At 47.7% G+C, this 16,646-nt stretch overlaps 1 protein-coding gene across 2 annotated transcripts in view; it reads right to left on the bottom strand.

Annotated features, from left to right (window-relative positions):
• CPN1 (carboxypeptidase N subunit 1) overlaps window positions 1-15,388 on the bottom strand; it is a 125,910-nt gene extending 110,522 nt beyond the window's left edge. The window contains exon 1 of one of the 2 annotated variants that reach the window (XM_085606281.1): window positions 14,842-15,388. In XM_085606281.1, coding sequence (XP_085462407.1) covers window positions 14,842-15,064 — 223 coding nt within the window. In that variant the 5' untranslated portion in view covers window positions 15,065-15,388. The remainder of the gene's footprint in view (window positions 1-14,841) is intronic. The other variant, XM_085606282.1, reaches the window with a different exon arrangement.
• Between the last annotated feature and the right edge of the window lie 1,258 nt (window positions 15,389-16,646).

The raw sequence follows: 16,646 nt of genomic DNA, 5'->3' as shown, positions 1-16,646 counted from the left end.
ATTCACACTGAAGGGACCACTCGTCATTGCTGCCAATCAGCAGCAAAGACACCCTGGCACCGCCTGCCCCCTCGTTCGGCAGAAAGCCAGAAAAATAAAATGATAGTGAAATCCTTTTATTACCATTTTACCATTTCATTTTTCCAGCTTTCCGCAGCAGTGTGGGGGGCGGCACTCCTCCGCTCCCATGGAGGAAACGCTGCTGTTAGTGTCAAAAAGCATGGCTGGTTGCATGGGAACGCCCATGTACCACCTATGTAACCTTAACAGAAAGTTATGCAAAGCAGCTTTTCACACTGCTCTGCATTGCTTTACCATACAAACCAACGCTAATACCAATTAGCGCTGGCTTGTTAATTCCCAAATAGGTTTAGTGGTGGGTTACAGTACAAAAGTAATGCTACCCTGACGTTAAGCCTTTGTGAATCCGGGCCTCATCTTGGGGCATATTAACAAGGGCTTTATCTCCGCTTTTTTGGCTTTAAAAGCCAAAGAAGCGGAGATAAAAATAACGCCCTATCAACAACAGGGTGCTAACTTGCAAAATGGCATGTTAGCACCCTTTTTCACTACGCTTCCCTTTGCATCTCTAATGAGATGCAAAGTGGGCGTTCCAGAGCAAAATAATAGGAGAAATGTTGCTAAGCGACATTTCTCCTATTATCAAGCTTCACGCTAACCCTGTTAGAGACAAAAAAAGCAACACTAACCACGGTTAACGCTGCTTTTTTATGTCTGCTAATTTTCAGACTTAGCCATGTAATCCAATGGGACGTGGATTACATGGCTAAATCCACCATGGGCTATCAACAAGGATATCCCTATCCTTGTAGTTTTATCGCTGCATTACCAGCGATAACCTCCCAAAATGCCGCTATCGCTGGATTTGTTATCGCCTAGGCGGTTAGCATTGTTAATAACGCGATAACCAGGCGATATTATCCAGCGATAGCGGTCGTTAAAAAATTAACGCTAAGCGCCCTTAGCATTTAATTTTCCCTGTTCCTTGTTAACATACCCCATAGTAAGTGCAAACAGTTGACCAGAAAGAAGATCCTATGTTTAGAAAACACTGATTAGAGATTTAGGTTCTCCCGGCCGAGAACATCACTGCCTGACTAGCTGCTGTCCTGACCGACCTCCTCTTCCTAGCTGCTTCGAAGTAAAATGTGCTGCCGGGAGCAGGTGAGGGCTTTTGTATTCATTGGCCAGGCATTGGCTGTTTACACAAAGTTCCAAACGACTCCCCCACCCTCACCTGATTCATATGCATCGCAGCTCATTCGTGAAGGTACCAAATATAAGGTGAAAGGCCTAGGGGTGGAGGTGTGAAGTAGATGGGAGAGGGAGGGGGGTATCGTGAACAAAGTCGCCTGCAGCCTTTGTAAAAACAAGCATTAAAAATGCAATAGGTCTGGCCTTTTATTAAGTTAAAGCCATTTGCTTTGCTACACAATACCATTAGCAAAGCAACTGGCTTTAACTTAATCAAAGGCGAGACCTATTGCATTTTCAATGCTTGTTTTTCCAAGCAATGGCCGCGCGTGCACACAACTTCCGCTTCTCCCCCTCCCCCACCACATATCGCGTCTCGCGGCCGCATCAATAAGATGTGGCCTAACGGCTAGAGCGTACGACCTCGAAGCTTGGTAACCAGGTTCGAGTCTCTGCAGCTCAACCTCTTGTGATTCTGGGCAAATCACTTCATCTCCCCACTCCTAACAACACATGGATGTGCCTGCCTGGAACAGCTGGTGCTCGTGTAAAGTGCCCTGATACCTCCGGGTTGAGTTTGAGCTATATAAACCTACAAGACAAAAAACACGGCTCTACGGATCTCACACGCCCTCACACGTGCACTCACTGTCACGGGCCTCAGAGATGCTCTCGTGCTCGTGGGGGATGCACTCTCCCCCCTCCATAAGTGCCCCTCGCTCCCAGAAGATTCACGCACTTCTTGCTGGTTGGCGAAGAGTGAGACACAAGCTCTCACGTGACAAATTCGGGGTATAGCGCCCACCAAGCGCATCTCGGGTTTAAACAAGCATCGTCATGCAAATAGAACACGGTGACCAGTACGGGGTTGTTTGCTCTACCCCACGCCCCAGTGACACACTCTGGAGTGACAGCCTCAGTAATGATACACCCAGTAATGACACACCCGGTAGTGATACATCCATGAGTGATAACCTCAGGAGAGACACACAGGACTGACAAACTTAAGAGTGACACACTCTGGAGTGTAAGTACATGGGCCCCTGTCCCTGCAGGCTGGACTCATTAAGATGTGGCCTAACGGTTAGAGCGTACAACCTCAAAGCTGGGTAACCAGGTTCGAGTCTCTGCGGCTCAACCTCTTGTGATTCTGGGCAAATCACTTCATCTCCCCACGCCTAACAAAACATGGATGTGCCCATCTGGAACAGCTGGAGCTCGTGTGAAGCGCCATGATACCTCCGGGTCGAGTTCGAGCTATATAAAACTGCAAGACAAAAAACACGGCTCTGCGGGTCTTACACGCCCTCACACATGCACTCACTGTCATGTGCCTCAGAGGTACTCTCGAGCCTGTGGGGGATGCAATCTCTCCCCTCCATAAGTGCCTCTCTCTCCCAGAAGATTCACGCACTTCCTGCTGGTTGGTGAAGAGTGAGACACAAGCTCTCACATGACAAGGTTGGGGTATAGCGCCCACCAAGTGCCTCTCGGGTTTAAACAAGCATCGGCATACAAATAGAACATGGTGACCAGTACGGGGTTGTTTGCTCTCCCCCACACCCCAGTGACACACTCAGGAGTGACACCCTCTGTATTGACACACCCAGTAGTGATACACCCAGGAGTGATAACCTCAGGATAGACACACAGGTCTGACAAACTTAAGAGTGACACGCCCAGGAGTGACACACTCTGGAGTGAAAGTACATGGGCCCCTGTCCCTGCAGGCTGGACTCATTAAGATGTGGCCTAACGGTTAGAGCATATGACCTCAAAGCTGGGTTACCAGGTTAGAGTCTCTGCGGCTCAACCTCTTGTGATTCTGGGCAAATCACTTCATCCCCCCACACCTAAACAAAACATGGATGTGCCCGTCTGAAACAGCTGGTGCTCGTGTATAGCGCCATGATACCTCCGGGTTGAGTTCGAGCTATATAAAATTGCAAGACAAAAAACACGGCTCTGCGGATCTCACACGCCCTCACATGTGCACTCACTGTCACGTGCCTCAGAGGTACTCTTGTGCTCGTGGGGGATACACTCTCTCCCCTCCATAAGTGCCCCTCGCTCCCTGAAGATTCACACACTTCCTGCTGGGTGGCGAAGAGTGAGACACAAGCTCTCACGTGACAATGTCGGGGTATAGCGCCCACGGTTGTTAAAGTCACCAGAGAAGCCAGAGACACTTTTCTCTTTTAGAGCCGCCCCAGTTGAACTGGCTCACCTGACTTCCTTTTGTGCTAAAAGGTTTCTTATCTTTATGGGGCCAAACACATGGCCCTATAAAGATAACAAACCTTTTACGCCAGCAGTAAGTTGGGGCAGCCAGTTCAACTGGGACGGCTCTATAAGAGAAAAGTGTACATCACTGGAAGCTCTTTTCCAATGGGTGGCCACCATTCACCATAAACGGTGACACCAGCCAATGGAAAAGAGGGGCGGGGCTTAAACCCCGCTAGTGAAAGCTACCCTTAATCATTAAATCTCGCCAGCGAGACTGCGCATGTCTGCGCAACCTACGCCAGGCGAGACCTAACAAAAGGGATTCATTTCAGGATGGGCTGAATGGCCAGAGCCAGGTCAGAGGGAAAGTGATTCAGATCTGTATACAGACAGCTCCTGGGCCCCTCCCGAGGTCGGTGCCCTTGGTGTGGGCCCAGTTCGCCGGTGCTAAAAGCCAGCCCTCAGAGGTGCTAGAAGTTTGAAACCTAGATTGCCTAGAGAAGTGATACTCAAAGTATGGCACGGGGCCTCTTGAACTTTAAATGCGGCCCCCTTGGTGAACAGTAGCACCAGTTGCTGTTTATTTGCTAGAACGAATATTTAGAAAAATATGTTAAATAAACGGGCAAGCATTTATTAACCTGCAAATAAATGCTTGCCCGTTTGTTTAACATGTGTTTGAACCTCCTTACAAAATCCTTGACCCACCCAGACCCCCTCCCGCCACCCTGCTGGCATCACTGCAGCCCCTGGGGCACACTACAAGCCTTACTTTGTGACCACTGGGCAAAAGTTTGTGAGTACCAATGGTCTAGAATAAAACAGCCCCCCTACTGATTTATTTCTTGGCTCTACTGTGTCTGGTCTCCTTGGCGCTAAGTGAACTCATTTCTCATTTCTCATGCTGTCTCTGTTTACGTTTGAAACAGTTGGCTCACCTGTGTTTAATGCTTTTCCACCCCAATAGCAATATAAATGGGTTCTTCAAAGTGGCATGATTAGTGCAGCATCAAAGCCTCTCTTGAACTAAACGATTCCCAGGTGTACAGATCAGTGATGCTGCCAGAGTAACACGAAGGTGCTAAAATACACAAACCAGCAGCAAATCCCTCAGCTATCGCCTGCACCTCATGTTGTCCAATTAAAAAGCAATTTCGCTCTTTCACGGCGCTCGGCCGCTCCACAAGATGCTTCTGGTCTCTTTGACAGCCTCTTCATCTTCATCTCAGTCACATTCCACCAATGTCAGAGGTGTAACTTAAGAGTACATTCACCGCGCACACTCAAGGCATTCAGCTCCACCGTGCTCTCACTTCCGTACCTGTGTGACATGGCTGCTCGAGCCACTGCACGTGCCGGGAGCAGCGACCAGTAATTTCCAGTCACTGTAACAGCGCGCGCTGAGGCTTCACCACCCAAGGGAGCGTGCTTTCTTCTCATATAACCTGCGGGCACTCACACCCAGACATTCACTAATGTTACTTGTTCTGGTTCTGCACGTTACGGATGGCATCTGATCGAAAATATATAGTTTGTGGCAGTGGCACAGGATGGGCTCTGATGTCGCCACCACTGATGCAATAGGGATTTAAGATGACGATATTAGAAATACTTAAATGGAGCCCACCAGCTAATGTCCTAAACCCCCAGGGCCAGATTCCCTACAATGTTTTATGGGGATTCGTCACTTTTTTTGTGGTACCCCCGACTCAAAACCAATTTTGGGATTTGTAAACCCTGATTTGATTAGCTTTGTAAAAAAAAAAAAAAGCAACGCAAGGCAGCACATAAAACTGTCTTGGCTTACCATACGCTGTCTTTATTTCTCCAAGTTACTTCCTCTTTGCATGAGTGCTGTAGAATGCAGCACACTTACAAAGAGGAATATGCCTCTAAGGATAGTTTTTGTACAGGAAGGGACCTCTTTCAGCACAAAAACTATGCGTCCCACAATGCAGGCACACTTGCACCATGGCGCTAGACAGCCACAAGTGCGCCAGCACAGGAGGAGAGCTGAACTGTCCCACATATTTGTATATTTGGCCCAGTTCAGCTCTCTCTTCACTTGTCTTGCTGCGCTGCATTGCTTGAACGGTTGGTAAATCTGGCCCCAATATACAGGCTTAAGCTGGGAAAGAGAATTTCACATTAACTCTAGTATGAAGAATAGATTGTAAAAATAATTGCTTGCATAAGAAAATACTATAAAAGAGTCATAGAAACATGGTATGCTAAAATTGGAACTCTCCTCCTTTTCTTAGAATTTTCTTTTCAGGGACTTCAGACCTCCAGGCCTTTGTTTTGCAAGAGCAGCTGCTGGATTGGTGCCCAATGGAAGAGCATGGATTCCCTCTCCTGGATTCTGCTTTATCTACAGCTGGATTACCTCCATGGCAGTGAGTAATAACGGGAGATGGCGTGTGCCTGGTTCTTGCGTGAGAGCAAGGCTGGATTGGAAACCCAGAGCAGCCCTGGCAAAAATGTACAAACCAGTGCTGCGCCCTATCTTCTTTCTCATCTCACATGGGGCTGTATTACGTGCAGTGCCCCAGGGGGATGACGGACTTGTGCGTCTGTATTTTCCTGTGCCCCGGGGGCACTGTAGTATTACACAAGGAGCTATACTGATAGCATTAGCGGATATATAGAGCTAACACTATAGTGAGAGGGTGTTCCGTCATTTGCCTGGGGGTGTGGCCCGCTGCCAATGGGGAATCCTTTTGCCTTTGCTTCCATGCTATATTATGGATGCAGGTGAAGAGGCAAAGAAGCCGCCAGGAGGCGTACTGACTGCACACCACAAAGAGGTAGTGCACACTCTTGTGCCCCCTGAGAGTAACCCATTGGAGGGCCAAAAAGGGGTTCCAAGGACTATCCACAGATCCCCCTACAAGTGGGCGCAGTCACTCATTGTACCAACCTCTATGGGGATCTCTGTCTCCTCTTTGAACAGAAAGTTGTGTGACGACTGCAGGGCAAAAGACAGAGCAGCTGATTCAAACAGCTGGTCCGTCATTCACTAATGCACGTCCCTAGAGCAGCACAAGTTTGCGATTGTCCTGGGGGCCAACATATTTTTTGTAACAGGATGCACTGTCCCGGTTTGCGCCCAGCACACCTGTTTGAGGGAGCCATGATGCAAAAAAGGAAAGCTGCAATCCACCTGGGGAAGCCTAAGAAAGTAGTCGATACCAGCAGTGGCCCCGTGACTTCCAGCCCACCGGAGAGATGCCTGATGGAATGAAAGGGAAGTTCAGCACTGGTGAAGAGCAGCAAAAACAGGATCTGTGACTTTGGGCTGTCTTGTACAACAACACACAAAGGATTGAGGTATATTAAGGTGGGGACTGCACTCATGGTGAAGTCAGGATGTGCAGGGCAGGGAAGAACAAAAAACATAAGTAGAGCTTCAGCCATATATTTGGTCTATTTTTAAATGCAGACTCTTGACTGTGACACACTAGTGGCTAATATGTGCAACTGAGTGAATATTCCTGTAAGGACACCATCTGTATGGAACATGGCTCCATGAGACTAGTTAGGTAGACAGCAGGGGTTTCTTCAAATGTGTGACCACGTACAACGCCAGAGGAGTTGAAATTAACTAACAGGACCACCTTCTTTGCACTGATGAATCACCATCGTGTGGAAGTCTTTCCATGGGGTAAAAGCTGGTTTCCCACATACTATCATGAATCACACATGTACTAAAGTGGAGGCACCCTGCTGCTGTTTGGCCAGCACTGATGGTTGAAGCCGTGACCTACTGGAAAGCTACAATATGTCAGTAAGTAGGCTCTTTCTTGGGCTCCCCAATGGCAAAGACACACAGTATGTGGAGAGATCAGGCAGGGTAACACCAAGCAGCAGTATTAACCCGTTAAAACGTTTTTTTCCTATCTCGGAGTAGTGTTTGATAACGCACTGAGTTGGTCCCTCCTGATTACCCGGAAGAAGGGGGACCTGGTCAGAGAGACCGCAGCGGTTTTTCATTTTGCTTCAGAGGGGGGGGGGGGAACCGATAGGGGCTCTTTTGAAGATTTATAGAGCCAAGTGCACTGCCAAGTTTAGCTATAGGAGTGAGATATGGGGTTATGCCGGGTTAGAGGACCTGCAAGTGATTAAAACACCTTCCTGAGACAGGTATTTTCATTGCTACAAAGTGCTTCGTCGTATGAGGTTCATCAAGAGTAGTTGGGGATGGCATTTTTGTCAGATGAATTGGAGTTCCGTCCACTAGCATTGTGGTTAAAGATTTGGGCCAAGAAAGATTATGTTTTTGGTAAGGATATTTTAGAGGACTGTCTGTCCCGTGACAATGTTTTTTTTTTTTTTTTTTTTTTTTTTTGAAACCGTTTATTACATGTTAAAAAAGGTTACAGGTATGGGCCTACAACCATCCGGCCGGCCGCTAGAGTGGCAGAAGCATATGACATACCTACAGTAAGAGTCTCTTGGCGGTGCAGATCGGTAAATCAGGAGATATCAATAGCGCAGGCCACATAACCCCAAGCCCACAATACGGTTCCCCGTGACAATGTTAATCGAATCCGCTGGCTAAAGTATGTAAGAGATTACCTTCATAGCCTGGGAAGGACCGATTTATTTGATAACCCAGAGGGCAAATGTAAGAAGGATCTTACCTGGGCAAAATAATGTTTTTTTTAGTAGGCGTTGTTGTGACAGAGAAGCAACAGAGTTGAGGAAGCCAAGTGTGCGTATGTATATTGGGCTAAAAACTGCACAAACTATTGAAACATACCTTTTGGGGATCAAAAGCAATCATGATCGTTTTTTACTCACCAGATTCAGTCTCAACCTTTTTCATTACCTGTTGGCCCAACCACAAGGCGCCCATAGAGGCCAGTGCCTCATGCCCTGTGGCTGCGACAATCTGTCTCCTCAGGACATGATGCACCTTTTAATATTTTGCAGTTTTTATGAGGCTCCCAGAAAGTCTTTTATTTATTCCGATTCTTGAAAAGGCTGGTTTTAGGTGGGTGAGACCCGCTTTTATCTTTTTATAACTTTTATCAAATGAAACCGTTTTGTATACTCTCAGCTTTTTACAGGCTGCCATTAGGCTTAGGGCAAGTTGTGACTAATTATTAATAGGTGCTCCTTTTATTACCGGACTGTAATTATTTTATAAAGGCTGTGCACGGTGTGGGGTTGGCTGCCTCCTGGTGGGTTGGCAAACAGGACCTGGCCGTTGCCCTGTGTGCAACCCCCTGCTGTGCACAGCCAAAGGCCGTGCACAGCGAGGGGTTGGCTGCAGGGCCGGGCAGAGGCCAGGCGGGAAACCCTCTGCTGTGCACAGTTTTGGGGTATTGGCTTTATTTATTGTAATAAAATATGACTTTACGTAAAAAAAAAAACAACTAGAATGTCACTGAGAAAAACAAAGGTTAAAATGATGTTATAGTTAGGTGAATACCTCAGTGTCCACATTAAAACCCCTTCAGCGCTGCGCGGATTCCCGCGCAGTGCTGAAGGATCTGAGCGCGGGCGGGGCCATGACGGAACGGTTCCGTCATAAGCACAGCCCAACCGACGTGCATGACGGAACCGTTCCGTCACAAGCGTCGAAGGGGTTAACGTTTTAAACTAAAAACAAAACACTGAAATTCACCATAGTTAGCAGAGCTAACTATAACTTGCGCTCCTCCCATGCAATGCTTATAACTTCATTTATTACATCACTCATGACATGTTCTATGATATAATTTATGACATCACTGATGACATCATCGAAGCTTCTTTAATACACATTGCTCCATAAACTGGCATGACATTAGAGCTATGAAATGTGATGTAAAATTTTATACGAAGCATCGTGAGGCAGAAATGTTTTGCCTACTGTTCCCCTTCGGGTTTATTGAGCATTTCCGTAAAGCTGTAATTTTCAATAAAATAATGTCGAGAGTGGAAGCCATTTGTCATAAATATTATTGGGCACCCCACATTTGCAAACAATTTGTTTGTGTGCAGTTACTTGATGTTGAAAGATTAAAAGTTCTGTGCCCAGTGCTGCAATACAGGGAGGGTGCAGGGCCAGACTGGGACCCAAAACCGGCCCTGGCAAACCGCTTGGCCATCCCCTCAGGGGTTTGGGGTGCGGCCGAGCTGTTTACCAGGGCCGGTTTCTGCCGATTTCGTTACAGCGGCCGATATTGCAGCTATGCTGCAAAAACGGCCCTGTAACAAAATCAGCCCCCAACCCTGGGGGCCCACCGGGGAAATGCCCGGTGCCCACTATGGCTAGTCCGGCCCTGGGAGGGTGGACGTGGGGGTCCTGCTGCCGGGAGAGGAAGGAGGGAGGGCCCAAGTACCACGGGACTCGCTTTCAAGTGAGTAATGCCTTGTAAACAGACCTGTGTATGTGTTATAAACAGGGTGTGTGTGATTTAATGAGGGTGGAACATGGGGGATGGGGGTAGAAGAGAGATTGGGTGTGATGAAGAGGTTGGCCTTCTGCTAGGGGTCACTGGTGAAGCCGAGGGGGACACCAGAGTGAAGCTGACACATGTAAAGGAATGTGTTGCCTTTCAGTTTCCTTTTCAGTAGGACAGTTTGTTTGCTTGTCACGATAATTTTTGGCAACAGAAACACTGCTCATCCAGGTCAGCTGTGTGTGTGTGGGGGGGGGGATTGTGATAGATGGACTTGAACATTAAGAGGGGCGAGTGACAAACACTACATTTGTGGGACTTTAGACAGTACGGTCTGTGTCAAACACAGGGTAGGAACTTTGGGCAGTCTTGCTCTTAACCCCTTCCCCGCTCATGACGGAGCCGCTCCGTCATGAGCCACGGTGGCCGTGTGCTCATGACGGAACGGTTCCGTCATGTCACGGCCGTTGGCGGCCGCTCCGCCTACGCGGCGCTGTTTCCCCGCTTGTGCGGGGGGACAACGCAAATGGGCGGAGTCATGACGGAACCGTTCCGTCATGAGCACAGCTCAACCGTGGCTCATGACGGAGCGGCTCCGTCATGAGCACAGCGCCACCGCGCTGCCCCCCCGCACCCCCCAGCGCTGCGGCGGAATTCCCGCCGCAGCGAAAGGGTTAAACATGGACAGGGTGCCTAGGCATCTCAGAGAAATCATACCAGACTCCTCCCCTCTGACCCGCCCCACTATTAAACTCTGCAGAACCCCAGTTGTGAGCTGCAGGGACACAGACTGGTGTAAGCCACCCCTTCACCTTCCCAGCTTTTCTCTGGCTTTTTTCCCCTATTTTTGAGCTGTTTACTTTAAAATGGTAAAATGTATTTATTTATTTTGTCCCGCCTCAAAATTAATCATTTTGATTGCAAATTAAGTTTACTTTCCTGAAGCTGTCAAACATGTCTGGGAGGGAAGGAGAGCTAGAGAGACCCCTTGTCCCATGCAGTAAACTGACTGGTGGTGTTTGGCGCATTGAGGTGGCCACAACCTTGTAGTGCAGCAGAGAAGACAAATTTTTGGATGCAGAGGGAAAGAACACAAACTAAAAATGTGAGCAGAAAGGGGCATTTGCTAATATGTGTTTTTGCAGCTACCTCGTAGGTGTTGGGTTCCACAGCTTCCAGGTGGTAGAGGTACTTTAACCCTTTCTCCCCTGGTCGGCTGCTTTGAAACAGCTTAGCTCTGCGAGGGGGGTTTTACACTGGCATCCTGCCTTTAAAATTGCCTGTATCCAAAAACACTAGGATGGAGACAGCTATCTTTCCTAACAGGGGACAGGTAAATTTAAATATGTTTACATTTCAAATGTATTCCAGGCTGCGCTTCAGACACAGCCTTTGCGTAGTGATGCCCTTCACAGCAGGACTGCCTCCAGCCTGGAGCACACACAACAGATGCACAACGAGGTGTGAAGGCTCTTCTCTGAAGTGTGATTAAGGTAGACAGATGCTTGGCCTCACCTAAAGGGTCCCCTTTAACCTGAAGCTCCACCCCTACTCACCTATAGCATCTACAGAAAGGGCAGACGTTCAGGAAGTCTAATCAGCAACCATTTGCTAACAAAAGTGTTCATTGAATTTGTAAATAGAGCCCTGTCACTATCCCCTCACTCACATCAGTGTTTGCATCACCTACCCTCCAGCAACTGAAATGCAAGTAATACACTTCCACTGTCTGGTAAGCTGTCCTCATCTTCCATCTGGTGTCAATACAAAAGAGAGGCATTTAAATGTATCCCACTTTGTTGTATAATTAATACTCTGAGTCAAATCGGAGGATGAACACCAGAATCTTTTTTTCAACATGCACATTTTTCCCATATGTTTTCTTGACATATGTGTCCAGCCTTTATTTTCCACTTTCAACCCTTGAACTGATCCACTGAGTTAGCTAGATAGGTGGTCTGGCAGTTGCCTAGCAGCAGAGAAATGGTTTTCCTGATTCTAGTACCTATTAAAAAATTCCCAATACAGCATAATCTTCACAAGTGAATAATGTTTCTTTCTACATTCTTGCATCCTCAAACTGCATGCTGTCTCAAAAATAATCAATACATTCCTTAAATTCGGTATTGAAAAACCTGTCCTTTAATTAAAACATCTGTTTGTTGCATCTTCTTTTTCTTCTCTCTTCAAATGTTCTTTTTCTCCCCCATCCATCCTCTGCATGCCTCCTCTCTCTAAGCACAACCTACTCTGACACGTGCACGTTTGACTACTCTCTATTTCAGCAAATTTTCCACAACTCATTTACTAGATCACAATCTCTCTTCCTTCTGCTGAAAGTCATACCTATGCAATCTAACACTACCTAATCTCCGTTAACTCCTGTATTAATCCCACCAACAGTGATTTGAGCCCCCCCCCACCCCCCACTAAATATTGAAGCCAACCACTTTTACTGTAGTCCAGCATAAAAAAAAGCTGAAATGACTTCATGGAATGATTTGCTTTGAGCGCACAAGACGAATCCCGAGAACTAACAATAACAAATAACACTGAACGAACCATTAACCTTGGGTTACGGAGCAGCGTGCTGCCCGGTGTAAAGCGCTACGACACCTCGTCAGGGGTAGTAAGCACTATATAAATGCAATTATAATTACAATTTGACTTGTATGGGACACATCGTAACGACTTGCAGAACTACACCATCACGAAAGAATATTAAAGCTTTAGTAGAGTAGCAAAAGTGCATATGTACATTTTTATGTTGAAGTCGCAGCACCTCAGTTTTGTGAAGGACATTTTAAGCAGTTGGATCTTACTCAAGAGGGACAATTTAAGCCCAGATTTGTGAAGCCTTTGTGTTGCAATTTTGTCACGCAAGGCAATGCAAGGGCTTCAGTGAGATTTACTAAGCCATGCAAAGCCGTTTACTCTGCCCTAGGAAGGCTTTCTATGGGTGGAAAGCGGCATTCTGCACCACACATAAAAAGGGGAAAAAGCCTCAGAGGATTGTTTATGTGCAGGAAGGTGCTCCTTTCTGCACAAAACAAATCCTGCTGTAACTCAGGCACACTTGCCCCATGGAGCAAGGGTGTTTGAGTTGGCAGTAGGCTGCACTTAGTGCACCAGCGCAGAGGGAGAGCAGGAATGTACCATATCTTAATAGATATTGTGCATTCTTGCCCTCTCCCTGCCACACAACGCAGCAAGTTATCTAACGTGAGTTATTGCAGCATTGTGACAGACTTCCCAAGCATTTGCTTCTGACTTGAGAGATGCAGCTAGTAAAGTTCTGAAGGGTTTCAGTCTTGTTAAAGACTTCACATCGTTTTTTCTGACTCGGAAAGGAAATCTTGTAATTACTTGAGGTAACTGTAGCTATGTGAAAGGCCAGACTGTTTGGCTTTGCCAATGCTTGTTAACGTTAAAATTCATTAACACGTTTTATTCCTTTATTATTATTATTTGTTACTAATGATAACTCCTGCCCTCTGTATGGAAAGATCTAGTCAGCTCACAAATTGGCAGCAGCTTAGATACTACGGCTTCAAAGGCCAAGAACCATCTACCAAGGTTTGTTTGCAGGGACATAGCATACGTCATTATGCCCACACTTAGTGCAGATGATGAACTTTACCCTTTACTGATGCAGCGCAACAGCGATTGTGAAAAAAGGAACGTTATAGGAGTTAGATTTGCTTAAAATTCCTGGCCTTTTTTTTAGATACATAATACAGAGAAATTTGATGTGCAATTGGATAACCAATTTAACAAACTGAATTAGTGAAACATTTATTAATTTTTTGGGGAGAAATTACTCTTACTCCAAAAACAGATATCATCATAATTAGATATTAAATTATAAACGTTATCAGAAAGGGTTTTGTTTGCAACAAATTATTTCTGTTTGTTTTTTCTTTTTTGCTGTGCATTGCTTGTATACAGTGCTGTCTCAATGCATGGGCGTGCTGGGCAGTTGCCGGGGGGCCATACGAGCATAGAGTCCCCATGCTAGTCTATGCACACTGATTTTGTTGGGGGTACCAAGAAATATACTTTTTTTTAATCGATAATATACATTTTTATTCCTGTGAGTGGTTGTGCAGGCGGAGAACAGTGCACTGATTTGCCCGGGGGCCTATAATGCTGTTGAGTCCTGCTTCTATAACTGTACTTGTCGTATCACCATTTATATTTTGGCCTTTCATAATAAGAATTATTACTTTGCAACTCTGGTGACATACTTGCTAGATGCTAGTAGGCAAAGGTAGGAAGGGGCAGAGATAGGAACTTGCTGATTGGAAGAGGCGCTTGAACTGGGACAGGAATCGGGGCAGTGACTGCAACAAAGGCAGAGAACACAAGGGATTGAAATGCAGGTTTAAGGTGAAAATGCAAATCGATTTCAACGCCAATGTGTTGATTCTACCTGCCCGTCCTTGTCTTCCCCCAGACACGGGTAGAGACCATGGGGCCCACTGGAAGAAGACATGCGCCTCGGGAGTTAAGAGGCATTAAAGCACTCCTGTGTTTTCATCTCCACTCCTACAACAAGGAACAGACCAGTGCCCGGGGTCCAGCTTTACTTCTGTGCGCCTATCATTCTACCCAAGGCAGCCAAGCTGGAGTGCAAGCCACAGCCGAGCTCCTGGAGCCAGTGCAAGCGGCACCTCAGAGCGCAATGGCCACCACCCATGGTGGGGTCAAAGTTCATCCATCAGCCTGTCACCCCGTGGAACTAGCCTGAAACTGCACACCAGGCCTCTTCAGCGCCCATTTGTATATATGTGTAGGAAGGGCCAAACAGCACACAGTGACTAAACAACCGGCAACAACTCAGAATGTGGCAAAAAGAAGAAAAAAAGTGTATTATTATACAAAATCACAGATTGATGGTAGCCGAGTAATGAAATTACAATCCATGAACAATGTGCTGGAGGTTCAGCAATGCTCAGCAGTACAACAGATTCCACAGGGATCCCCAATAGCTCCCCTCACTACTTACAGAGCTCGTGGCTTCCAGGGAAGTCGCTGATCTCCAGGACGTAAAGGAGTCTCCCTTGGGTGCTGCGCCCGATGCTGTAAATCCGGGTGATTTGTGGGCACTCGTTGTGAACACTGTAGAGGGCTTGCACCAAATCCTCATAGCGGTGATGGGAAAAATGAACAGGCGCTGCCACCTCAAACAAGAAAAGGAAACTCGCCAGAACCCAAAGTTTCTTGGCCATCCTTCCAGGCTTAGCAGGACAGGCTCTTGCCAGACAAAGCCCCCAGACTTCCTGCCTCTCTCAATGTCAGGCGGCTAAAGGGCGTCCTGCAACCAGTGCACGCCAGTTTCACAGGCCAGTGCCTGCGCACTGCAGCTGGGGTGGGAATATTTGAGGTAGGTTTGCTCGACCTCCTGCATCAGCATGATTTATAGTTCAGAGTCAACACTGCTGCTTCTCGCTGCCTCCCTCGCCATCAACAACAAATCCAGCCCCCACCCCTTGCAGTTAACTCTCCAGGACCCAATCGTTTTGCCCAATGCTTTGGAAATTCCAACTAACCCCTGTTCATTTATTAACAGAACAGTAAACAGGCCCTCTTAGCCTATTAACTTTTTCCATCCAGGAGAGATTTAGAAAGATGTCTTTGTGTGAGTTCTAACAGGGCGCCGCTTCATGCAGCAGAATCACTCATTTGTGCCCCACGAGCTCTTTAAACACAAGCAGCTCAAACGCTGCCTTAGAAGCTGCTGACGGTTCAGATACATCTGTTTGGCTGCCCCTCATTGGTAATCTCAAAGGAGGCGTCACTGAGCACAGCTTCGTGGTGGCCTTCCATGCACGTGGGGATTTCGCAACGGCGGGCTTCTGGTAAATGTTCTGTCACAGAAGCCGTTTTTTTAAAGCGAACACCAGACAGGAAGACACAGGTGACAGGCTAGTCAGTTTTGAGTTCGCTCTGCACATTTCTCGGTGGGCTAACGTTTGATATATGAAGATCCGAGTAAAGGGCGTAGATATCAATGGTGCAGTAGGTGCAGTAGCACCAGGGCCCAGGGCCCAGGGGTGCTATGGCTCTGATACTCCTAAACAATGGCAGTGTTTTCCTCCCAATCCACTGGTTTGGGGGCCATTTTGAACCTGTACCCATGGCGCCTGGCTATACCACTGACCGAATACTCAGAGCTCCCTTCCTCCCACCATGGACATCCTCAAAGCCTGACATTAAATGTTATCACAGCTACAGAGCAGACAGAGGGCGTGCCTCCACCCTTGAGACTGCCAGCGTGAAGGCAGGGCAGACACAGGGCGAGCCTCTTCCTTAAGACTGCCAGCGTGGAGGCAGGGCAGACACAGGGCAGGCCTATAACCTTGAGACTGCCAGCGCGAAGGCAGGGCAGACACAGGGCGAGCCTACATCCCTCGAGACTGCCAGCTTGAAGGCAGGGCAGACACAGGGCGAGCCTCTCCCTTAAGACTGCCAGCGTGAAGGCAGGGCAGACACAGGGCGAGCCTCTTCCTTAAGACTGCCAGCGTGGAGGCAGGGCAGACACAGGGCAGGCCTATAACCTTGAGACTGCCAGCGCGAAGGCAGGTCAGACACAGGGCGAGCCTACATCCCTCGAGACTGCCAGCTTGAAGGCAGGGCAGACACAGGGCGAGCCTCTCCCTTAAGACTGCCAGCGTGGAGGCAGGGCAGACACAGGGCGAGCCTACATCCCTGAGACTGCCGGCTTGAAGGCAGGGCAGACACAGGGCAGGCCTATAACCTTGAGACTGCCAGCGCGAAGGCAGGGCAGACACAGGGCGAGCCTACATCCCT

The sequence above is a fragment of the Triturus cristatus genome, chromosome 1_2 (assembly GCF_964204655.1).
Source record: "Triturus cristatus chromosome 1_2, aTriCri1.1, whole genome shotgun sequence".
Taxonomy (NCBI): domain Eukaryota; kingdom Metazoa; phylum Chordata; class Amphibia; order Caudata; family Salamandridae; genus Triturus; species Triturus cristatus.
This window is presented reverse-complemented; position numbering and strand designations above follow the sequence as displayed.